This window comes from Cottoperca gobio, chromosome 16, assembly GCF_900634415.1.
Source record: "Cottoperca gobio chromosome 16, fCotGob3.1, whole genome shotgun sequence".
NCBI classification, from domain to species: Eukaryota; Metazoa; Chordata; class Actinopteri; order Perciformes; family Bovichtidae; genus Cottoperca; species Cottoperca gobio.
In genome coordinates this window covers 25923084-25948616 of record NC_041370.1, presented here as the reverse complement: position 1 = coordinate 25948616, position 25533 = coordinate 25923084, and the positions used below count along the sequence as shown (strand labels likewise).

General features: G+C 40.8%; 1 protein-coding gene across 3 annotated transcripts in view; it reads right to left on the bottom strand.

Annotated features, from left to right (window-relative positions):
* Positions 1-25533, bottom strand: part of cdk14 (cyclin dependent kinase 14) — a 168180-nt gene that overhangs the window by 34588 nt on the left and 108059 nt on the right. For all 3 annotated transcript variants that reach the window (XM_029451216.1, XM_029451217.1, XM_029451218.1), the window contains 4 exons: positions 20471-20534; positions 15102-15150; positions 9962-10101; positions 6776-6926 (listed from right to left, as the gene is read on the bottom strand). In XM_029451216.1, the coding sequence (XP_029307076.1) occupies positions 6811-6926; positions 9962-10101; positions 15102-15150; positions 20471-20534 (369 nt within the window). In that variant the 3' untranslated portion in view covers positions 6776-6810. The remainder of the gene's footprint in view (positions 1-6775; positions 6927-9961; positions 10102-15101; positions 15151-20470; positions 20535-25533) is intronic.

Below are 25533 nucleotides of genomic sequence, written 5' to 3'. Positions count from 1 at the left end.
CTCCTACGTGTCGGCCTGATGGCATCTGCTGAATCCACTGATCAACAAATTATACATGAAATCAATTCCTGGACTCCTCCCTCTATGGCCCTCCTCCCTTTCTGTTCTTTAACTCTTTTATTCTCCTTTTACTCTATATACTTTCAGTTTTGTCTTCATTCCTCCTCCTTTGTCCAGCTTCTTCCCACACTCCGCCTCCTCCTTCACCCTCCTCCATTCCTGTCTTTGTCCTCTCCTCTTCTCTCTTCTCCTCTCACACTCAGACTTGACAACAACTAGGGGAAGTTTGTAGTGTGTACTCATGGTGAGCAATGAGCCGACCACAACCCTTCTCCATCCTTCTCCATCCTCCTCCTCCTCCTCCTCCTCCTATATACCTTCCCATCACTTCTTTTTGTCCTGCATAACTGCCTCTTTTCTGACCGTCTGATAGAGCACGCATCATCACATCCAATCCCCTGACCTGTCAATCATCCCCCCACAGAAAGTAGGAGAGAGAGAGAGAGAGGGAGAGAGAGAGAGAGAGAGAGAGAGAGAGAGAGAGAGAGAGAGAGAGAGAGAGAGAGAGAGAGTGGAAATACTTTCACTGTTAGTAAAAATGTTAGCACTACTACAGCTGTGAATGCTATGGCTTCTATAGCTCACTGTAGCTAGTGGGACTGACTCAGATTGCACTATTGTCCCTATTATCACTTCTAATACTGCTACTGTTACTGCTATTACAGTACCACCGCCTCTAATGCTGCTGCAGTTAGTAGTACTACTACCCCCCACTACAGACATGTGGAAAACCTACCCTGACGTGCAAAAATTAATTTTCAAGAGAAAAAAAGATCTGAAATGGGCTCGAGGATAATTAGACCCCAACAGACTCTGGAAGAGATAAGCACTGCAGCAGCATGATGCGCCACCAATTAACAAGCAGCCACGGTCAAAAAGAGCAGCAATACACACTTCATAGCTCACACTCATCTGCTTTAAACAACACCTTTTTCTACTGTGATGATGATGATGATGATGAAGATGATGAAGATGATGAATCAGAGCTGACATGGAGTCTGCTCAGATCCACTCACATATTGCACAAATTGACACACAGACTGGTAGCATTGCAAAGCAACCCGACTGTACCTAACCTGGTTAGGACCCGACTCCGCTCCAGCGTCGGGTCTTGGTTATTACAAGCCAATTGGACCTGTGAAGACCTGACTAAATACTAAATAATAAGTGGAACCTGGACATTAATATGCAAGTCTCAAGGCAAGTCAAAATGTGTTCCAACATAAATCATGAAAGTCTAAATTCTCACTTTATACAATATCTGTGCATGGCAACTTTTGCATGGTTTGGGAATTATTGCGGTTTCAACAAATAAAATATGTTAGGTTAAATTCAGGTGGGTGTACAATACTCTGGTCTCCAGCATGACATTGCGACACGCTACATGTCCAGCACCCTGCCTCTGACACTGGAGTCAATTGTGAGCAATAGAAAGCTCCAATAAGAACATCCTTCCTAAAGACAGTGCACTGCTTTACCTGACGTTCAATCGTTGTATGCGGTTCTTTAATAAACCACACATCAGTAAATTGATATCCTTGCTTAGGACTGTGGGAGTATATTTGGTGTTGGCAAATGACAGATGGTGCATGATGATTTAGGAAAGGAGTGAAGAGAGAATGATAACAAGTAAAGATGAAAAGCTTGGAACCTTGCACCGCATTTTAATCTGAACTCCATGCAGCCTAAGCTAATGTCAAAAGATGCACATGCAACCTAAATATCTCGTCATATAAAAATATTCAGCATTTTTATGACACTTAACTGAAGCTCCTACTCTGTGCACATTCACATTTCATGCATTAGGTTTAATGAGCGCCTGTAGTGCAAACAGCATGTCTATAAAAGCTGGATGTAGATGGTAAGTAAGGTAAACAGGTTTGCAAAGTGACTGCATACTAATTCTGTGGAGCTGCAGTTAACATCGAGTGCCTTCACAATGTTCAGTGAGGATACGATGAAATGAAAGCCCACATAACTGGCAGGCACTGAATCTGTGAAGTTATAAGAGGTAATGGGAGAGTAAAACTGGGTGATTTGACTGAAGGCTCTCCATTTCTTAAGGCTATGCCTGCGGTTATCCTTCCTTCCCCCACCTCCTATTTCCCCCCCTCCGGCTCACAGCAGGGATATACTTTAAATCACTTTGTCCTCTACCTAGAAAAACTTTCTGACAGGTCATTTTGTGGACTGTACAAATCTATTTCTTCCTGCTACAGAGCCAAAAATATTATTTTATGTTCCGTTGACTTTGTACGTTTTGGACACTGATGGCTTAAGTAGAAAGACACCAGGGACAAGTAGTGCTTTATTTCAAGAGAAATACCTGCACAGCGATGAAGATCCCTGAATTTTATCCCCCAAAAATGTAGCACGGTCACTAGGATAATACCTTAGGCCAGTATGAGTGTGTGTGTGTGTGTCTGTGTCTATAAGTATGTGTTTAGATAAATAGCTGGCACCTCTACATTCTGGACACTACAGTCAAGCTTTGCCTGCAGCTGTTATCTTCAAAGTGACACAGTGCTGCTTGAGGGCCGGAGTGTCCTGTCGCCGACCTGTGATCGCTGACTGCACAGACACACTGCTGCTTCGTGTGAAGCCCGGCCACAAGACCAGCAGAAGCACAGACAACAGCACTCAACCACATCACATCATGACGGTGTCGCTACAAAACAATCATTTTCATTTGATTTGGAAAAGATCTTGATTGTTGTTGGTGAGTTATGCAGATTAATAAGTAACACGATGCATCAACGGTCAGTAGTAACCAGAAAAACAACCGCGTCATCCGTTTCTTCAAACACTGAAAACAAACCACTTTCCTGACAATGGTCTTTTTATGGCCCTGTAAATATTGCAAATTGTTATATATATTTAAGCAATAGCTCACGACAGGCCGTGGTATATGCTCATTATATCACAGTTAAGGGCCGTGGTTCGCGGAGGGTCGACAAACCCCTTAACTGTGATATAAGGACCATATATCACGTTCTGAAGTGAGCTATTGCTTTTATAAAATGGTTACCAAGTGTGGCAATATGAAAGAAAAATACACATATATATATATATATATATATATATATATATATATATGTTTATATGTGTATGTGTATATATAGATGTATGCATATATGTATATTTATAAAACGGACATGTCAAATCAAGCAATCTGACCGGGCCGTAAGTGAAGTTACCGTAATGAATCAATATATATATATATATATATATATATATATATATATATATATATATATATATGCAGAGTCTCAGCTTTCAATCTGTAGGGCTGAGAAGTGATCATTCTTGGTGTGTTTGTTACTATGAACATCATTTTTGCTTTTTTAATATTAATTATTGCAGCTTGAAGATCTAACAAAAAAAGAAAAAAGGCAAAATCCATCATTGGAGTCCTAAAAGAATGACACCAGGGAGGACTGCATTACACAAATATCTAAATACTATATCTTATTATAGATCTGTAACAAGGATTTAATCCGCTGAAGATTTGCTTTTAAAATACAATCGTCTAAATTCTTGTTTGGATTGAGGCTCTGAGCTGTTGATTTTTCCTCTTTAATGTTGCTTTTCGCTCCCTGATTCAATCAATGTTTTATGCTTTGTTATGTATTCTGACTGTGAACACACTGCGTCCAATCCTTCATACATTCTAGCCTGGAGTATCAGTGCAGCGTGTTGAAGCTCAGAGACAGGGCAGCTGTCTCCCACTTGTTGTTGAGACTTGGAGTTGAACTGTGTGGTCACTGAGGGGATGGATGGGGCGAGCCATTGCCTCCCCTCAGCACCAAGTTGCATCAGCTAATCTTGTGAATAATGCAGAATCATGAATAAACATAGATCAATGCAGTGCAATACTGTAAAGGAGACCTGCCTTTTTTCCCTTTCCCCCTTTCTTCTATTTTCCACCCCTGCCTCCATTTTTTCAGTGCACTCCTATCTCTTTTCTCACCACAAAAACATTTTTTTTCTACCCCCCCTGCCAAAATCAAACACTCCCACTATGTCCCCATCCTCTGTCACTCTCTCTCCGTCCTTTTCTTTCCCTCTCTGGCCACAGCAGTGACAGACATTGTAGTGCTGTAGTGTTGCTGTGTCTCAGTGCAGACGAGTCAGGCCCGGCCTTCACTCTCAGCTCAATAGCTGCCCGGGTTTCCTAAAAGGCAGCCATCCAGCCAGCACAAAGCCTGCCCACTGGGAATAGACCCACAATAGAGAAAGGGGCTGCTCGCCTTCTTTGCTCTGTTCCGTCTGAAGGGGCCTGCCTCTACCACCTCCTATAAATAATACAACGCTGCCTCAACAAAAAGAAACCCTGCTTTGCTCCCGCAAGCTCCATGTCTATTTTATTCCCTCCCTCCCTCTCTCTACTCTCCCCTGTTTCCCTTCTCCTTACCTCTTTTACCTCAGATTTTTCTCAACCAGAAAAGCAATGCTTTAAGGAAAAGGTTAAATGTTAATTTAATAATGTATATGATGACTTTGTGCTCAACCTACCTGCAGTGTTATGTTACCCATGCACTATGATATAAGTCATGTTGTAGGGAATCCTGATGTTTAAACCTCTAACAGAGTTCCGGTCAATGGTTTGACCTGCAGTTGCGGTTTCAGCTGCAGGTAACATTCTTTCCCATTTTCCTTGGTAGTAAAAGTAACCTAACCACTGGTTAAACAAAGTACCAAAACACTTCAACAAAATATATGATTTAAAAACAGAGTGCATGTTAGTAATGTAGGTGGCCATAGTACGCTGTACGAGTGATACTGCACTCACAAGTGTTTTGATGGAGAGCAGACGGATAGAGGGACAGACAGATAACAGAAACTGTATATGCCAATGATGCCGCATTATTAAATCAACATAATGAGGTAATGTTTTTAAAGTATTTTGTTTGTTTTCCTTCAATTTCTCTTTGCTGCAACTAATGCATAAGTAATGTTTGTATAGTTAGCTTATGCACTCACAGCACTTACGGTCAGCAGGTTTGGTCTTGTTGAAATGTTGAAAAGTCAAAACTGACTCTATAAGTATAAGACCGAGTTAAAGGGGCACGCTTCATAAATGTGAAAGTGATATTACGCATCAGATGCTATGTAATCATTTATATGCTTCCATTGATATTTATGTCATTCTTTTTCCTTACGTACTCACGACTAGCATGTTAACTGCTTTAAAGAATTATAAGAAATATTGTGCATATTCTTTTATTCATTAACACTGTAGATACTTTGGTAGGAAATCCAGTTGAAATATGTGCATGAGTTGTGTTCTGAATGGCTGTGTGCATGTGTTGCTGTAATGTGTCAGTGTATTAATGTGAATGTGTGCACAGGGATTAGGCTGCTATCAGTGAAGCTCTCCCAGCCTGTCAGGCTTTAGGACGAGCCGGACAAAGAGGCTGATTTCAATGTAAATGCAGCAGCTGGGAGGACACAGCTCTCTCAGTGGGGTGACTTCCACCCTCCACCCTCCCCACACACACACACACACACACACACACACACATGATCCTCCAGATCAGTTCAGTTCAACATATCCCAGCAATATTTAATATGGGGTATTCGGCCATGTTTAAGAAGTGTGTAGATTTTGTAGAGGAAACATCAAGAGATAAACGCTGAAGAGAGTTGCAGAGCTGATGTGTTCAGTGTGTCTTTGCACCTGTCAGTAATTATAGATATAATCTGATCCACAGTGCTGTGCTGGCCCTCACTATCCAGAGTCCATCATTAGGCCAGCCATTATCCCCATGCCTGGCCTCTGCACCTCTTATTACATGCAAATAGTGCAGCTTTATCTAAGTAGTGAATGAGACCCCATCTCTAAAGAATGGGACACCCTCCTCGCCCACTCAAAGCCATTCCTCCATCTATTACTGCATTCTCTGCCTCAGTGCACACAGCACAGATCTCATGGCGTCAGTGTTACAAAGACTGGGGAGCTTGGTGGGATGCAGAAGGTTAAGACAGTTGTCAATGTGACGACGAACTGAACAGCTAACTTTAATATTTATGTTCTCTTTTCTACCGCTGTATCACAATTTCATGGTATTTCCACTATTCAATACTAATTTGACTTTAAGGATGATGGTATTTTAAGTTTTAAAATCTACATACTTTGAAAGTGACAAAAAGAAAGAAATACAACAATTTGTATCAGCACATTAGCGCAAGCATAACATGTCATAGCTGTTTAAAAACTACACAATGTGCAACTAAGTGAGGATTGCTACTCTTTACACAACTATACTATAGAAGCCTATTCGCACCAGGAAGAGAGAGAAATAATAATATTATGATATTATAAGTCAAAGGTTTTGACATTGTGGATACAGTATGAGATAGGAAGTTATAATTATAATAGATAAAGTCAATAAAGTCATAATCTTGACATATTTAAACACATTTATTCAAGTTGGATCTTGTAATTTTAACATTATAGACCAGAATGATAATATTCCCATTCTAAATGTTTACATTCTTATAGTGGAGTACTTACTACTGAATATCATAATTTGTCATTTTTTATTACCAAGTTTTGTTGATATTTTATGTATTTCTAAGACTTAATCCATTTTTTACTTTTACTGACAGAAATTGACAGTTTCATCCTATGTGTGTTTCTGTATGTGCGTGTGAAGCTGCATGCTGCTGCATACTGTTGGTGTCTGCCTATTGCATGATAATGAGCACGTACCTGTCAGGCGATCATGTGCAGGATGCTGCCTCAGGTCAGTGTTTGCTGCCAGAGGAAGCCTTTCCATGACTGTTCCTTTGTGCACACACCTGTATGCTGTCCCCGCTCTCTGTCTGCAGCTTGACATTTGGTACGGTGAAGATAGAAGACACTGCAGGGCGAGAAGATGCGGGCAGATTAGAAGTATGTAGGCTGACAGGAAGAAGAACATTTCCCAGTGAGTTGTTAAAGATAGACGACAATAAAAAGTGAATATTTATTTACAGATTCTTGTTAGGGTTTAAACATTGTTGTCATCAGGAAAACAATCTTTAAAGGTATGTTAGGGTGCTACATGTAACATTTTAACATTGCTCACTTCTGGAACATTTAGATAATTGCTATAAACTAACAAGAGCATCACTGCAGGTCCTAGAATCAGTAGATGCTTAATGGCTGAATTAGCAGGAAGCTCCTGGTTGCAGGATACATGTACAGACAACTATCACTGGAAGAACACATAAAAACATGAAGATTCTCAGGCAAGTGACGATTTATGGACTTTTATTCAAAGACAATGATACGCTTGGAAAATATCAAACTGAATCAAAATATATGTGTATCATGTCTTTGAGAAGGAGAGACAGTTTTAATGTCAATTGCTGCAATCAGGTGCAGGGTTATTAATAACCATAATCGCCACCCTGAGCTGCTGCTGCTGCAACTGCAGACCATGTTGACAGACAGACCAAACTACAATAACTAACTTCCCTTTGTTTTTAGATCCCCAGCATGCACCTGTCCCTTTCACCTCACACAGTATCTGTGCCTCACGTCACTCACTCTGTGCCCCTTGGGGAGGCATGCCTCATAGTTTGAAAATCCCTGTGGCAAGGCTCAGGGGTATTACAGTATCGAAAGCTATCCGGCACACCAAACTGACAATAGGGATCCAAAGTTCCTATCGGGGCATATGGATTTAAATACTTGCACCATTCTGAGAAGAGCACATCCTCCACTTTAACTAGGAAATAAAGGCAGTGGGTTTGTGAAGAGAGCAGGGGATCTGACTGTCTGAGTCCAGAGAGACAATCACAGACACCCACACACTTTCACTGAAATCAAATTAAAAGTCACAATCCAATCCTCACAGTAACAGCAACCTCAGGAGTGCTATTGTCTCAATAATTCTGCCATTGTCTCTGGTAATCTGTCTGGGTATTGTCTGCATAAATCCGTAATACACATGACAATAGAGTGGACAGTTGGCCAAAGAAAGCATACTGTTTATCCCTATAAGGATAACATGGGACTTTTACTTGAAAGCTTCAGCAATTTCTCAACCATCTATAACATGTTTTGTCTTAGTACTGCTGCAGTACTAAAGGAGAGCAGCACGGTATGCTTTTACTGGGCTGTCCCCATTGGCTCGAGTCTTTCTTGGTGAGGAACATGATTAGCACGCTGCAGTTGTAGTCAAACACTCACAGCTGGAGTAATTAGCCAGTTCTTTATCTCACATTCACTTCTCATTTGCATAATTTTGACACATCCTTCCCCCACCAAACTGCAAGTGGCAAATCTGCACACACATATGGAAGACACTTTGTGTTTATCCACTCCTGTCCTCATTTCACCAAACTCTTTTAATTCACTCCTAGTCTTGCCTCTGTGGCTCTGCTGCTTTGCCTGTGTCACATGTGCATGCAGAAGAAAGAATCAGAGAGAACGGGTGAGAGAGAGGGTAAGAGAGAGAGAGGGAGAGAGAGAGAGAGAGAGAGAGAGACAGAGAGAGAGAGAGAGAGAGAGAGAGAGAGAGAGAGAGAGAGAGAGAGAGAGAGAGAGAGAGCGAGCATGACAAAAATCAAAAGGAGCATCTTTCTTCTCTCCCTCGCCTAGTGACCGCCGCTCTCTGATTCTTTTCAGACATGACAACCTGCTGGGTGCTGATAACAGGATTAATAATGCTGAAAATTCCTAATCGGGGGAATTAAAAATGTATTTCTCCATTAAAATTACCACCATGTCAGTGGCAGTACACTCAGGTCTTTTCAAACCACTAATGAATAACAGCTTAAGGGATTGGTGAAGTATGTATACAGTATGTAGCCTGTCAAATCATATGAATATGGCATCTCTGACATACTTTCATTCAATAACCCAAATCTGTAGGATTAATTGAAATATAGCCTGATTGTGTAGTTTTGGCTGAAGCCTCCCGAAAGGCAAAATACACATGCTACAAATCTGCTTCTAAATTGAAGATGTGTTGGAAGCTAAGATGTCTTTCTGAGGTACTGGGTTATTTAAAGAAAGCCTCAGCCTGCTCAAGATGACAGAAAATCAAACCGAGCATGTTGCTGCAGCCAGCAGAGGTCCGGCTGGCCTTACTGTCCCAACGGCATCCACATAATAAGAGCTTTCTCTGCATGAACAAAAACAACCCCTGAGGTCGCTGCTCGCCGCCTTCTTTACAGAGACAGAGAGCAGGAGGATACTGTATGATCCAGGGGAGCAGAGGGAGCTCAACACAAAGAAGAACTGAGAGGAAGAGAGAGACAAAGACAGAAAAAGACACTGTCATGGTAACTATATCATTTTAAGAAAGCATCATTTACAGACCTTCTACCCTTACTGAATGTAATTACTTTTTATGATTACCAGTGAATCCTTTAAATATTGTTTTCAGCTGACTTGCATTCAGCTACATTAAACACAACAAAGTGCACCGCCAGTTTTCTGGAAAGCCACATCAAATGTAGTCATTGTATGGCACAATAATGATGACCAATCATCAAATTAAATCATGTTATAAACTCTATACGATCCTGTACGCTACCATTCTATTGCATACTAAAATATACTATGCTGCACCATGTGTACCCATGGATGTACAGAACTCTATCACTGGATCACTGGATCACTTTGATACAGAAGGAAACATTCAGACAAGTTCTGGAGTTATAAGGAGCGTCTTTTTAAGCAGATTAATGGATGTTTATTCACACTTATTTCAGAGATAATGATATCCTCAGAAAGTGTAAGTCACACAGAATCTAAATATGTTTATACAGTTTTGAAACCTCTGTTGTACTATAATCACAAAATACCAATAATATACTTAAAGTAAAGACCTGCCTAACCATGAAGCTAATGTGCGGCCTGCCGGCACAGACAGGTGGTGTATGAGTCAGTGGTGTTACGTACTGTCCTGCAGCTCACAGAGCCGCGGAGGAAGGTTGCTGAAGTACTCGTGGTTCAGAGCTGCCTGGGCCGACAGCCGGTTCTTTGGGAAGCACTGGAGGAAACTGGAAGCCAACTCCTCGGCATGGTCCACATAGCCCAACCTGACACACAGAAACACACATGATCAGATAGAACCCCAGAAACATACATATACAGTATACACAGTATATACATTAACATGTACTTTATGACAGGCGGTCGACCTATTGATACCCAAAAATCCAAATTCTATTTCAACCAAATAAAAAATAGAGTTACCATTCATCCCTCAGAGAAAGAATTCACAGAGCTGCTGACAACAAAAAACAAGCCTCTTAATTATGCTGAAGGTTTGCTGACTCAAGAGGAAAATCAGTTCTTCGACACACACGTATGCAAAAGAGAAAAAGTGTTCATTAAAGCAGGAGCTAAGATGGAAGCAGACTCTGTGAATGTCTGTAGAAGTGTGCATTCATACTGGGAGTCACTGAACTCCTGAACCAGCCCTACCTAGCAGCGCCGAGGGGGAGAGAAGATTGAAAATAAACGAAGTGCAACAAATTCAGTCAGTAATTAGGCATCCAGTGCATTAAATAAACATGATGTTATTCAGTGCAGCTCGCTGGCCCGCCGCTCGCAGTACTCAGAGTGCCTCTCATGTTCTGCAAGCTTCTCACAGTCGAGCACTCTGACAGCCACTCCCATGGCTCTCAATGGGGATATCAACTCAACTTATCAGCAGAGAGACAGAGGGAGGATAAATCTCTGTTCAACTCATCAACGCCACTCAGTAAAGAAGCAGAGATAAAGCTAATGAAGTCCATCAGGGCCTCTTCTCGCCTCTTTCTCATACAGCTGGAACATTCTGTGTAACTCTACTGCACACTTTAAAGACAAAGCAGTCTTTGTGTGAAACTACACTGATGTCTCCTAGATTACTGGTTTAATGATATGGGTTTTTAAGGCCAATGCTGATACTGGATGTTTAGTTTGAAGCAGCCGATAAACAGTGCAGCTGAGTGGATTTAATTGTTCTTATTTGAGTTGTAAAAGCTTCCAAACCGAGACAATCTGCAATATGAGGTAAGCAAACTTAAAGAGACCAAGTAGGACAGAGTCAGTAGAAAAGGTACAAGTTTTTTAATTATTACATTTTTGAAGCTATATTTAAGCAGGGGAGTATTGCGGAGAGCCCTGTTCACACAATGCACTCTGATGCTGTGATCAATTTCACCGGCCTAGCCGTGCGGTAATGAAAGAGAACTTGAACTTGTTACACACAGTCACATGAAGCTGCCCAGTGCCACCACAGTCTCATCTGTAGACCGCTGAGCAGCCCCACAGGAGGGCCCTGCTTAAGGGCACCGCAGTGGTGGTGAAGAGTGAGGGACAGGTTCCCTGTGTTTCTCTTTTGTTAAACTGCTGTTTCCAGATCAAGTATGAACCATCAAGCTCTATAGACGGAATCGGAGTTTCGGGCTTCCGGTGGAATCGCAATGCATGCTGGTGTGGAAAGCCTAGAAAAGTGAGCACCAACTCTACAAGGGCCGCCATATTGGATTTCTTCTCTACGTGTTTACATTTTATTTAGCTTATTCTTCAAGCGTGTTGTAAACAAACCTACTACTCTACAATGAGTTCTGAACTCCTTTCTTATGATGAGGTTCAGATGTAGAAAGTCGAAGTTTCCGCAAGCGGAATTTAAAGGTTTCAAGAACAAAACTCGAGCTTATTGCCAGGGTGTTTGCTGCATCAGAGATGGGCATTGAGGAGCAACCAACAGCTAACGAAAGACTTTCAATCACAGAAAAAGAAAAGACTAAGCTTTTGGTTATGCCGAGTGGAGTTTCAGTGCCTGATCCCTTGACATTGCAGGATGGCTGGGTCAATGGAAACAACAGCATGACTTCTTGGCCGCCGATATACCTCAGCGATATAACATTATTTTTAATGTCTGACCACCCAGGGAACGATGTCGAGTTTCATAAACGATCTTTGAATGAATACAAAGAAGGCAAAGCATTTAGACTGTTTGACTCTGGCTGGTTGAAACAAATATCTTTCAATCCTCTCGCAGATTCTGAGTATTGCTTTTTGAAAGCAAAATGTACTCATTCAATGAAAATTTCCCATACGCCACATTCGGCATGGATCTGCGCAGTCAAGAAAACTGCCGATATCATAAGTGCTTGTTGCAGTTGTGTTGCAGGGTAAGCTATTATAAATATATACCTAACTTGTGTTTGTTAATTATTATAAAACTCAATATATAGAAAGTATATTTGTCAATATATAAATCAAGTGGATAGACTACATACCCCAGGTCGAGTTCAGGATCAGGGAATTGATTTGTTGGTTTTCCTTGCATGAAATGCTCACTGCAAATCCTCCAAGATTTCTTGGGCTCCCAAGACTTCCCATTGTAATCCTTTACAGCTTTGGTCCATGCTAGCCTTCTATCATTCTTCTTTAGTGCTGTTGGAAATGGAAATAGTTCGAACGGGGGCTTGCAGTCGCAATTTTTGCAATCGTGAAGCTCACAATGAGATTCTGCCCATTTATTTAGCTTTTTTCCCCACTGTTTGAACATCCTTTCACCACACAATTTCGGTGTCCAAATCCCATAACTAGAAGAGCGATGATTACACACTAAAAACTAGCCAAATACAATGTAAACACGCTTGAAGAATAAGCTAAATACAATGTAAACACATAGAGAAGAAATCCAATATGGCGGCCCTTGTAGAGTTGGCGCTAACTTTTCTAGGCTTGCCACACCAGCATGCATTGCAATTCCACCGGAAGCCCGAAACTCCGATTCCGTCTATATGAGATCATTTAGATGTTCTATTAATTGCTGTGGTTCCATATCCCCACAACGTGGCACACTACACTACAAGGACCAGCGTGCACAGCAATGGGCTCCAGAAAGTCCAAACTTTAAAACCTGTCCTTTTATAGCATTAGAAGACATTAAGAGAAAATGGAAGGGGTTGTCTTCTGGGGAGCATGAATGTGCCCAGACATTGTTACAGACAGACAGACAGACAGACAGACAGAATTCATAGTTTCTGAATTTAGCTTGACTGGCTTTGCTTTGCAGTTTCTCTGCAGGTGTCAATACAAAGAGGTAGATCTGTGTAGGTGTGAAATCACCAGGATGGGAGCATGCTGGTCTTTGAACAGTGTTGATGTTCAGTCGGTGCACATTCCTTCGTGCTATCGCTGTCAGCTAGGCCGAGTGAATAATTGCACATCCACAGGGAGATCGATTGTATCTTCTAAAACTATCAAACAGCTCCAGGTGATGGCACATTCACAGCAGGGAGAAGCATTCCTTCTTCAGTGGTGCATGGCGAGTGCTTTTTCATGGTATCCTATCAGAAAACTACACCAAGGACCTGAGAGACAGAGGAAACCACCTGCCTGTATTGTCCGCACACCACAGCAGAAAGTGGTCTCTTTGTTTGAGCAAAGCAGACACCAGGAGCTGTTTTAGGAAGAAAACCTTTGTGTATTTTGTCTGAAGACATCCTATGAAGAGCTTTCAACTCCAACCTGACTCATTTGACGATGAGGGTGTTTGGGTTAGCATGGGCAAACAGGCCTCAGCATGCACCTATCATAGTGGTCCCACTCTGTACACATCAGTGGTCACAGATATGGGTTATATATAAATCATGTGAACATTAAAGCATGTAAACATTTCCTAGTAGAAACAAGTAATTATATGATAACAAAATATGAACCTGAAAATAAGCACAATATGTGACCTTTAACATGAACATACAGTTGTATTACTGTACAGTAGAGAAAAAACATCAAACAGCTCTAAACCCTCATCAGTCACTCACATTTCTTCAGCTAGAGGAAGATTAACAGAGAATAGAAAATGGCTGACAGAGCAGAAACAAGAGAGCAGCACAGAGTGAGACAACTCTGAGGGCAGAGACAGTTAGTATCTGAGCTCATATCAAATTCAGCGTTCCCTGACCTATGATATAAGAGAGCAGACAGGAAGTGATTGTCATTAACATTCCATCTCACTTTCTCTCCTCACATTTTTATTTCCTCCTGGACTGTAGCAAGGCCAGGAGACTGGGAGGGGACAGGCTAGGAGAGCACAGACTGGGAGGGGACATACTGGGAGAGGACAGACTGGGAGGGGACAGACTGGGAGAGGACAGACTAGGAGGGGACAGACTGGGAGGGGACATACTGGGAGGGGACAGACTGGGAGGGGACAGACTGGGAGGGGACATACTGTAAGAGGACAGACTGCACAATAATAAATAATCTCCAAATTCCAACAGTTTCTTTTCTAAATGTGTAAAATTAGAGCTACAAAGTTTGTATATGACAGCAGAGATACGGTAACTAAATTGTTGATACCGGCTGTAATATTTATAAAATATACAAGAAGTATAATTTGATTAATTTAATTATTGTATGCTTCCATAACTCCAGGGTTCAGAAGCTGCAGTCTTTCTGTGTGCCAGATGAATTTAACATTTTGAAACATATTCACCTCTAAAGTACAAAATCAGCCAACATGACAGTGGTCTTAAAATGGGTCTTTCTTTAATAACAACTTTTTTTCTCTAAGAACCATGTCGCTCTGGCTAAACTGCTGGCTTGTGTACAGACTGTGAACCAAGTTTTATCGATGTCCTCATGTTCCAAAACTTCAGGAATGAAAAAAGCAACCACATTAGATTCTGATCCAGACAAAGATGGAGTGTTTGGCACATGAGGGTCAGTGATTTGTGTGTGATTCTTACTTTACAGATTACATGCACCAATGGGATTAAGGACGTAAAGCAGCTATACTTTGTGATTCCAGTTTATTAGACGGCTGGAGTTTTACATAAATCACTTGCCTGGTGCTGCCTTAAAATTCCCTGTGGAAAAGACACAAACCCCTCTGCGGTCACCCCTCCAGATGTATGCCTCGGGCAAACAGTGACACACATCTGGGAGGAGCCCTGACTGTGCCACCATGACCTTTTTATGCCACATGCGCGCGCGCGCGCGCACACACACACACACACACACACACACACACACACACACACACACACACACACACACACACACACTCTTATTTGAACAGTTCACTTACTTATTCCACGCTTGTCTGAGCTTCTTGGCGCTGTACACTGTAAAGCGGTCTGCAATGAGAATCAACAATTTAGTAATTGAACTAAGACTAGACATATAAGTTACACACAGAACTAAACTCTGACAGAGTAGCATATCAAGCCAAATCACTAATTTAAAATTCTGGCAATTTAATGTTGCATTGGTTGATTTCAAACATTAACACCTTAACACATCCCATACCTTCTCAAATACTGTTATCATTCACTGTGTTTATTCTGTTGCTCCCATTTGGCACTTTTTTGGAATCACTATTAATCAAATGTCAATAAAATATAAAATGTCCTGAAAAATATTTTCACTTTGAAAGCTTTACAGTGGCTCCCAGGGCATATTTCAAATATAGCAGGAAAAGTACAGGTAACTATCTGTAACTAATAACATTAACACAATGTTCAATGTGAGAGTCTGATAATGCCATGCAAGTGTACAGGTTTGCTTTAAAGGAATATAGCTATAATTAAAGTAATTAATAACACTGTATGTTTCTTGCTTTGCCATATAAAAATGCAGTGAGACAGGTCTATCACTGGCTGTGTGTTTTTAAATATGACTTTGGGACAACAGGCAAACATAGTTCACATTTTATTACAATGAGTGTTGCTGTGAATATAAGTGCGCCAATGAAGGAGTGGCTCCTAGCATTTCAGAAATGCTCCAGTCTTGAGTAATATTGTGCTAACTATGTACTTCTGCTCCAAAGCCAGACCACAATAAATTGTCATGATTTTGAGATGGGTTTGATGAGAAAGTCACTCCATATTTCCACAACTATGTTGCACTGTTCTTTTAGTCTCAGCCAAAACTGCCATGTGGACACAGAGTGAGTCTGAGCTGCCAAACCACCGGCTACCACAAGCTAGCCAGCCACCCAGCGAGGTAGTCCACCTCCCACACTGCCAACCTAATCCTACCAGCCAGCCCCCAACTGTCTTTCAGTTTCAGCCTTCAGCCTGCCAGCTAGCCATCAGTGGGTCCAGTAAGCCGGTTCAGTGCCAGGGCTGGCCTGAAATGGCCACAGCTTCCTGGGTGACCAAGGTGAAGGCTGCCAGTCACAGGCGTGCAGGTGAGAGGAAGATAGTAGGCATTGTTCCTATCATTTAAATGTGGGATATGACATCAATTGACATTCCAATGTGGCATTAAAGACAACATGTTGTGGTAGAAGAATATATTTTCAAGTATTTATACCGTTTTAGATAATAAATCATAAAAACACAACTTATTTTACATGCTGGCAAAATAGAATACAATACAAGGTACTCTCATGCTACGGTCACTGAAGAGTACCTGACTTCTGTCCATATCCAAAGGCCTGGGATTCTCTAATTAAAACAGTTGTAAATACTGTGGCCGTAGGGGAGGCCGGGGTGCAGCTGGTTCTGGTTGTTAGCAGGAGTTTTCTCCCACAGTCCAAACACATGCAGGTTAGGTTAATTACTGACTCTAAATTTCCCGCAGTTGTGAAGGTGATTGGATGTCTGTCTCGGTGATTGAGGTGTACCCGCCCTCTCGCCCAATCAGCTGTGATCACCTTCCTTTTTTTTTAGAATTATGGTATAAACTTGAGTATAATTCTTTAATACCTTAAATACTTTCAAATGTAACTGGTGACTGTTTTCTTTAATCTATGATGAACATTGTTTGTTGTTTTGACTTTTCTTCTGCTGGTCAATGCTTATACTGTATAGTGTCTCTTGAAAAATAGATCTTATAAATATCTTATCTGCTTAGATCTGTATGAATTATTGTCGTTTCTCATTTTTTCACCTTTTAATTCCTATAGAAAAAACATTAATTGACTCCAATACTATATTACATTTAAGTCTAATGAGGTTTAAGGTTTGATGCTACTCCGTCTTTTGTTCTGTCAAAAAACAAAACCATAATACTTGATTAACACTGAGGGAAACTCAATTCACTGCTTCAGCAAATAGTGATGATAAAAGATTCAATTTACAGATGAAATTGTTCTTGCTCGGTTTAAAAGCCTGACCTTACATCTCCATAAGACAGGAGAGTAGAGGTACAGCAGGGAGCCAAAGCCCCATATGACGGGACATGTAGCAAGTAGCTGTGGAACCTTTTCATAACCACATAACTGTGAGATATAAGTCCTCTTTGAGGTCAAGCCCCACTTTCATGTGTGAAATACAAACTCAAGAGATGTTTGGAAGTGATGAATCATAACCAGTCACTGTCTTTTGGAAAAGTGTGCAGATAACAGTCAGTAGTGGAACCTGGAAAGTTTGTCCAGAGTGACTCTACTGCCATCTGCTGCCGACTGCAGCCTCTGCTGGGTTGTAATGTCTAGCACAGGTAGAGCCGAACATGTCCAGAGTATTGGATCATATTTGGTAATTACAAGAAGCTTTATGTGAGATATAAAGAGTAAATTATAAATTTCTTATCATGTATACATCTATTTATTGTAATTTATATTTATAATCTGTCTAACTCAGGGACGTGCGGTCAGGGGAGGCAGGGGAGGCTCATCATGAAAAGTAAAAAAACAAATAAGAATAAAATAAATATAAATGTATATTTGTCCACTGGTCTGTGCTATAACTGCATTTTCTGTATGAGTCCAATAATTTTGATCATTTTTATAGTCAAAATCGCTGAATTTGCGTAATCTCTGTTCAGATACAGGAGAAATGCGAGTTGAGGCAGCGACGAGCTGAGCCTCCCCTCGGATTGCGCAATCCCTCACAAACTAGGTTGTGCGCATGCATTTGGCGCGTGCCTGTTGCTATCTCTCTGTATGTCGCCTATATAATGTTTACAGACACTTTTACTATGCGTCCTGACTTTCCATAGTCCAGTTAATGTATGTAATTTATGTGTGTAACATACTTAGTCTTAGAAGAGGGCGCATGTGAGCCCACACTGAAGAGGGCACACGTGAGCCCACACTGAAGAGGGCACAGTGAGCCCACAGGTTCGTGTTGCTGCTGTTCTTCTACGCAGAGACGGTAGCACCAACAAGCTACTGCTAGCTAACATCAGAGTCAGGTGCTACTGCTAGCTAACATCAGAGTCAGGTGCTACTGCTAGCTAACCACCACTATTAAAACAAACCAATATTTAAATAAAAAACTAAATTTTGACCTTAAATAAAATATTATTTTGTTTAGTGCAGTCTGTATTAAAATTAATCAAAGCATCAGAGTAAAACAGCTATGGAGGGTGCAGAACAAATACCTCTGAGCCGCTATAAATATAAATGTAACGTTCTTTTTTGGCCAAACATGTACCGTACCGTGTGTGTGTGTATATAAAGAATGCTGTTATGAGATATGCAAAATAACCAGTAGTCAATGTTCATGCTGCCAAGAAAATGGTGAATAAACTACTCAGTTGGGTTCATATATTTGTAAATCTGACTCTGAAAGAGTCAGTGCCTCCCCAGCCATGAACCTCACCGCACGTCACTGGTCTATCTGGCCATGGACAAAACTCTTATTAAATATTCGGATAATAAAATAATGCAAAAAACTTGTCACGGTCAACAAGTTACCAGATTAGTATCTTACTTCATTATTAGCCCATACACAAGGCCAATAATCATTTAGTATAGAGAATAATGTCCATTTGGTGAATTCCACAGATTATTTAGTTTTGACAGTGAAGTATATGGATTTGGTAACATCAGCATTGGAACAGAACATTCTTTATTTTTCTGTACTCACTAGCTAACGCCATTAGATTTCATGAAAAGGAAGGTTAAAATATAAAAAAATATATTTTTATCTCTTATCATTTTAGTCACATGAGATGAAGGGTGGGGCTAAAGCAGCACACATGAGCATTTATCGGTAAACACAATTTGAAATCTTGCAATGTGTTTTACACAGAGCTGAGTTCACACAAATCTGACCCGCACAAAAACTTTGTTTTAATCATAGACATACTGCAAAGCTGAATATGCTGAAAGCTATATGCTGCAGACTTTTGAAAAAACTTTAAGGTTGAAAAAATACTTTAACCTAAATCTAGGTTCTTTACAAAATCTAGAGAACAAAAAATTGCTTTGATTTTGAAAAAAAAAGAAATATGTCTTTGAAAAATAAGTATCCATCAGAGACACATTCTAAATGAACTCTTGATAGCTCTCAATGGAATGTATCCGACCACGAGGTACCTTCAGGAGCTTTTAATCTAGTTTGAAGCTGGTAACACATACACATCTGTATGTGTTACCAGCACATCATAATCCCATTACATGTGGTGATAATTACTTTTATCCAATATGATCATTGCAAAAAAGTACCATCACATCACTAACTATACATATTTTAGATTGTGCTTCTGCTGTCATTCTGACTTTATTATGCTTCATGATCATCTCTGGTACTCTCACTCTTCCTGAGTTTGTTCAAAGTACAGTGTGTGTGTGTGTGTGTGTCTGTGTCTGTGGCTCTGACAGCTGCACAGCTGTTTCAAAACAGTGTGTGAGAGGCAAACAAGAGCCGACCATCGCCATGGACACAGGATGAAAGATTACATGTGTGTTGTGTGTGCGTGTGACCATGAGAGTCACACCAGTTGGTCCCTAATTGGCCACAGGAGATAGGAGGCTGCATCCCATAGCCTGCACCATCACTCTAACCCTCTTTATGTCCATCTTCGCCTGTCCCCTCTTCTCCTCTCTAGCTCTTTTCCCCTCCATCAGTTAACACTAATCTGCAGTCCCCCTATTCATGTTTCCTTTAAAAAGCCCTAATGAGCTCCCAGAGGGCATGGCTGCCTTGACAGAGCTGTCACCCCCACCCCCGCTGCTGTGGCTGCTACTGCATTAGTGGAGTGCAGTAGACTGTCTCATTGGTTCAGAACCAATAATTAATTAATAACATAACTAATTAATGAATTAACATTTTAGCAGACGTGATGAGTGACAGTAGCCTGGTGTTAATAACTATTGTGTTGGCTAAAGCGTTAGCATGGAGCCCATAGCTCAGATGTTTCATGTTAACACATGTTGGTGTGGACTCCAAAGAATCATTAATAACGTTTTCCATGTTATCATCATACATTATCATACAGCATGATGAGTGACAGTAGGTTCATGCTAACCATTTAGCATACATTATGTTTGATACAAATAGGCTCCATGCTAACACATGTCATACATAATGTGAGTATTAGTACCTCCTATGCTAACTATTCAGTCTATACAACGCTATCTAAAAATGGGCTTTGTGCAAACCATTTAGCCAACACTATGTTCTTCATTTTGGTCGAGGGTTCAGTTCGATTGAGTTCAGTGTGGCAGAACAAGTAGTCACTTTGTGTAACACTAACATTACTTGATGACATGAAAGGTCTCACCTGGTTTGAAGTGAGGCAAAGAGTAAACTCCAGGCCAGGTATCCTCAGACGGGGTGCCGAGGACCTGAAAAACACAACAAGTATGACAAATCCCCCGTTAGATTAACTCCAGCACTTCTCAAATAAATACAACTCAGTTTTCCATTTTCTATGTCCTTTCTGGTTTTGTGGAAACATTTATTAGGGCAGTTAGCATGAGGAGCTAACACATTTAGCACAAAATAATGAATAGAGACTATCACTGCATCAATTATTCACATGTAATCACGGCAATACAATTAAGTAATTGTATTATTAAATAAAAAACTAGAGTATTTGTAATACCTTTTTGTAAAGTATAGAACACAAAATGCATTATGTCAGTACTCACAAAACACAGCAAATATCATTTAATAAAAGTTTCATTTGAAGTATGATCTTGTGCGTCATTAATTATGTGTAAATGATGTGTCATGGATTATACATATTGTTTCTATAGTTGAGAGAAAGAGACACTCTGCAATACGATTGGCTGTTTAATAAACGTGGAATTCCAGCACACATTGCTTGCGCAATAGTCATGATTAGTGCAACTTTTATGAACGGCTGGCTGGGTTTATGATGACAAAACCCAGAGCAGCGGACATGCCTTCCACATGATCCATCACAGCTAAGCAGCATAATAGTTTCCAGATTGCCCAGTCTCTGATCTGCAGCACACTCCTACAGTTGTGTAGCTGCTCAGGGCTCTGCTGCCTGTTAGTACAATGCCTGAGTACACTGCAAACACACACTGAGTTCAGGTGAGTTGTGGAATCTTTGGGAAACCTTTATGTCAGGTGGCTCTTGTTGCCGTGGTTGAGAGACAAATTGAAAGCAAAGGTTGAGTGAAGTACAGGGTGTTGCCATAACAGAGTATCTCGGCTACATAGACACATATATCTCTAGTTAGAAAATATAAAATGATGAGTTTAAAGGGATATGACAAAATTGAAATTGAATGAAAACCAGAGGAATTTACAAAAGGCCAGAGGCTTGTTTCCCTCTGTTGGGCTGTAAATGTCACACATGGCAGTCATATTTTGTGTAATAACAGAACACGGCACTAGAGTGCAGTAAAGCACCATGAGGACGACCTCAATGCGACTTCAATAGGAGCAGGCAGGACAAAGGTTCCATTTGCAAGCTCAGCTACTCAACTTAATTTAAAAAAGTCCTATCGTTTTAAATCTAAATTAGTTTTGAGGCAATATAGCAGTTCTGGGAGAATATCATTGATTATTTGAACATATGAAACACACGTAGAGACACAACATTAAGACAACCACAGTGAGGGGTATAAAGGATATTAGTGAAGGATGAAGAAGTGATTACCAGAGGTCTCTAGTATCAAAGCTAAGTCTAATAGTGCTTTTAAGGACAACACCATGTCAGTGATCGTATGGGCGATTAAAACAATGCTTTCTTCAACATCCTTTTCCTTTGATTTCAAAATTGAGCTTCTGGAAAGTCAATCCAAATGCAGCATATTTTTGTGTGCCGTTTGCATTAGCATGAAATAAAATGAATCAATAAATAAAAACTAGCATGTAGCTTTGACACAACATGTTCTCCATATGTAGGGGGGGGGGGGGGGGGGGGGGGGGGTGGGGTGGTAGCGGTAATCTCAAACATTTCTGACCAGATGAAGATCTAACTTTAATTGATAGGTTGAGATGGAGTTTCCTTTTCATATACATCATTATCAGAAACATTTGCTGATGTTATTATTTATTTTTTAAAGGCAAAAGTGGTGAGGGTGCTTCCTCTTTTTGTTTGTTTTTGGTCTATTTGCATGTGTCTTCTGAAGCACAACTTAGAGTTACACAGATTGTGGCCCACACATCATAGACAATAAAAGAGCATCTGTGGATGATTGTCAAGAGCAGACACCAAAATAACATTCACTGTGAACAGAGGTGAAGGCAGGAAAGGGAGAGGAAAGCGAAATATTGAGATCCCAGATAAGTTGAGAGCTGGCTGACTGTCACATCAGTGTAAGCTTGCAGCTTGGATGAGCAGGATCATGACAGACAGGGCAGAAGGAGTTTTAAGAAAGCAGGAGAGGTTGTGGGAGCTGCAACATCACTGACAGCAGAAGAAGCTGAACTACATGTCAGTAGTCAGTTATAATGTCACAGCTGTTTGTCGGTGACATTAAATTAAATATTATCCCACATCAGATCCTAATGGCTATAATTCTATGCCTTCCAAAGGGGGTTTAATTAAATCACCTTCAAAGTGTGTCCACGACTCAAACAGCAAAGTTCTGACACCGACTACCCGGCCTGAGACAGTTGCTCCACAGATGGACACTCCACATAATGAGTCAAAGCTTACATTTGAACCCTCCTCCATATTTATTTTCAATAAACTTTATTGAAAAAAATATTAAAGTATGCAGCAGTCCATGTGTGCCAGGGGAGAGGGTGATGGTTTATTATGTTTTTAGAAGAAGCTTGTGAAGCTGAAAGGTGTTTCATATTTCAACAAATTTTAGTTTGGAACATGACATACTGATGAAATGTATTGTTTGACATGAGCAATCAGCTCCAAAAAGATTGGATTCTTCTTTTAATTTTCATTTATGGACAAAGGTATTAATTAGGTAAAGGTGAGTTTCTTCTTGGCTTTGAACTGTCCATCATGAACATGTTTTAGGAGTGCAGTGCTAAATCAGTGAAGTACTCTTTTATAGAATAACTATTTGGTAAAGTTTAGGCAACGATTGTGGCCTTTGAAGACACAAACTCTCTCCACTGTTAAAGGATAGCTTCGCATACGTCCAAGTCCGTCTTAAAACAATAACTAAGTGCCCGTATGAACATTGAAACATGTTTTGTGTGCTGTAATCATTCCTTCGGTTGGTACTGGACATTACAAGATCTCTCCCTAATGCGTCTTCCCTGTAAGTGATTGGGGAAACACTCCATAGTCCATGTTGCATAAATGTATTCAAAGGTTCCTCTGAAGCAGAGTTAGACTCATCAAGTGGATCTGTTTCAATGTACATATGGGCACCTGACTATTCTTTTAAAACAAAATTGTGAATATTTTGTCTACATCCTCCTTACAAGTATGTGTGGCTCTATAGCAGAGTCGTGCTACACTTGGCTTTGCTTTCACACTGCTGCTAAATATAAAGATAGGGCATGTTGAACAAATGATACTGATGCTGTTGTTTCTCCTCTCTCCATATCTTTCATGGAACAATCTCTTTGCTGGGACAGTGAAATCCCAACCAACAAGGGTAATGAACACATGAAACAGCATGTTGACAGGGAGGACATGGCTGCCCATCAGGGAGGGCAGTATTGGGTGAGTGTATGGAGGGTGCAGAGAGAACGATGGATCAGAGAGAGAAAGTTCTGCCACAGAGGAATTCCTGTGAGGTCACAGGTCATGACTCTGAGCTCTGCATGCACATTCTGCTTGACATATATACTCCACCACCCAGACAGCCAGACACAAATAAATAGTATGTCTGACCTTTACACAGGAACCCCAAATGATATGTATGTTACCAGAGAGAGAATGAAGAGATGAGAGAGATCTGTGTACTCAACACTGGAAGCAGGTCAGACTGACTCATCACAGTGAACAAGGCAGCTGACCATCCTTAAGTGTTTCAGGACACTCAGAATGATATACAAACCCATGTCATGTTAAAGAGCAATTCAGGGTTTTAGTATCGATCTAAATCAAAGACGCTGAGATATCTTGACTTTTATGCTACATTCACATTTGAATATCATCCATACTGTAATAACAAGCCCTTTGAGTTGTAGAGTCAGGGATATCAGGAAATTCTCTAAGATAAACTTAGCGAAGCCCCGACCACCGTCAGCTGCATTCAAATAATTCCCTGTATTAACGCTCATATAAATAATCCATCAAATAAAAAGGAGCTAGACATTGTTTTTAAAAATAAACTTATTCTTAAAATTTTAGCAGATGCCACAGCAGAGAAAGTAATAGACCTTTCTCATGACAGCTGCTATGACCAGTGAGCCAGCAACACCAGGACCCGACACTGGAACAATTAAATAGAATTCAGCCATTATTAGCAGCAGTTATTTTTGTAGATACACCTGTGATCTGGAGGTGAAAAAAATAAATAAAAAGTAGACTGAGAAGAAGGTTAGTAGTCTGTATTCCCAGGAGATATTTTGACTTGTCATAGGAAAAGCGCCGGTGTAATTGAGAACATTAATGATGGCTCTGTTGCAGTTTTAGGGCCCAAGGAAGTCATGACAGTGAGCCAGCAGGCTCAGAGCTACTGTTGGACCCTGCAACTGGGACGCAGCCATTATTCTTGTTACCCATGTGTTATTCCTGCTATTACATTTCTGCAAGCAAAACATCCTATCCTGCTCTTTAAAAACACTGGCGGTTTGTCTGCAGGTTGGTCCGTATGGCAATGCATATATAGGTAGCTGCAAGCATTTCTATAACTTTGACATAAGCTTTTATCCATATGACCATTGTTTTTAGTATTAGTCATAAAACTGTAGCTTAGTTTTAGCAATTGTAAACAGGTAATAATTGCTTTTAATTCTGTCCCTTAGGATTCTAAGCATATTTGGGGAGGTGCAGGTTTCTAACTTACATTTGTTCAATCCCTGACCTGACCCCGGTCTCATCCACATTCCTACCTCTACTCTGTGTCTTTGTCCTAACGCAGACCCCAGCCTTCATCTCTGTCACTGCTATAGAAAACTCAGTCCCAGCCCTAGCTGCTCTCCAACCTTGGTCACAGCCACACAGATTGGGGTCACCTCCAGGCAGGGGTCAAACGGATCAGAACCAGAGCCAAGTGAATCAGCTGTCTCCCACAGCGAGGGGTGGAATGTGTTCAGTAAGCCCTGACTATCCTGTCTGGGTTTCAGCAGATGGATGCTCATGGCACTGACACGCTGTTGGTGAAATGATATTATTTATCTCCCCAGCAGCCTCTCGCTCTCTCCTGAGGGAAGATCAACTTGCATGTGCACAGGCTTACTCTTCATAGCAGGAATAAACTCTATATAAAGAGGGTCCCTATA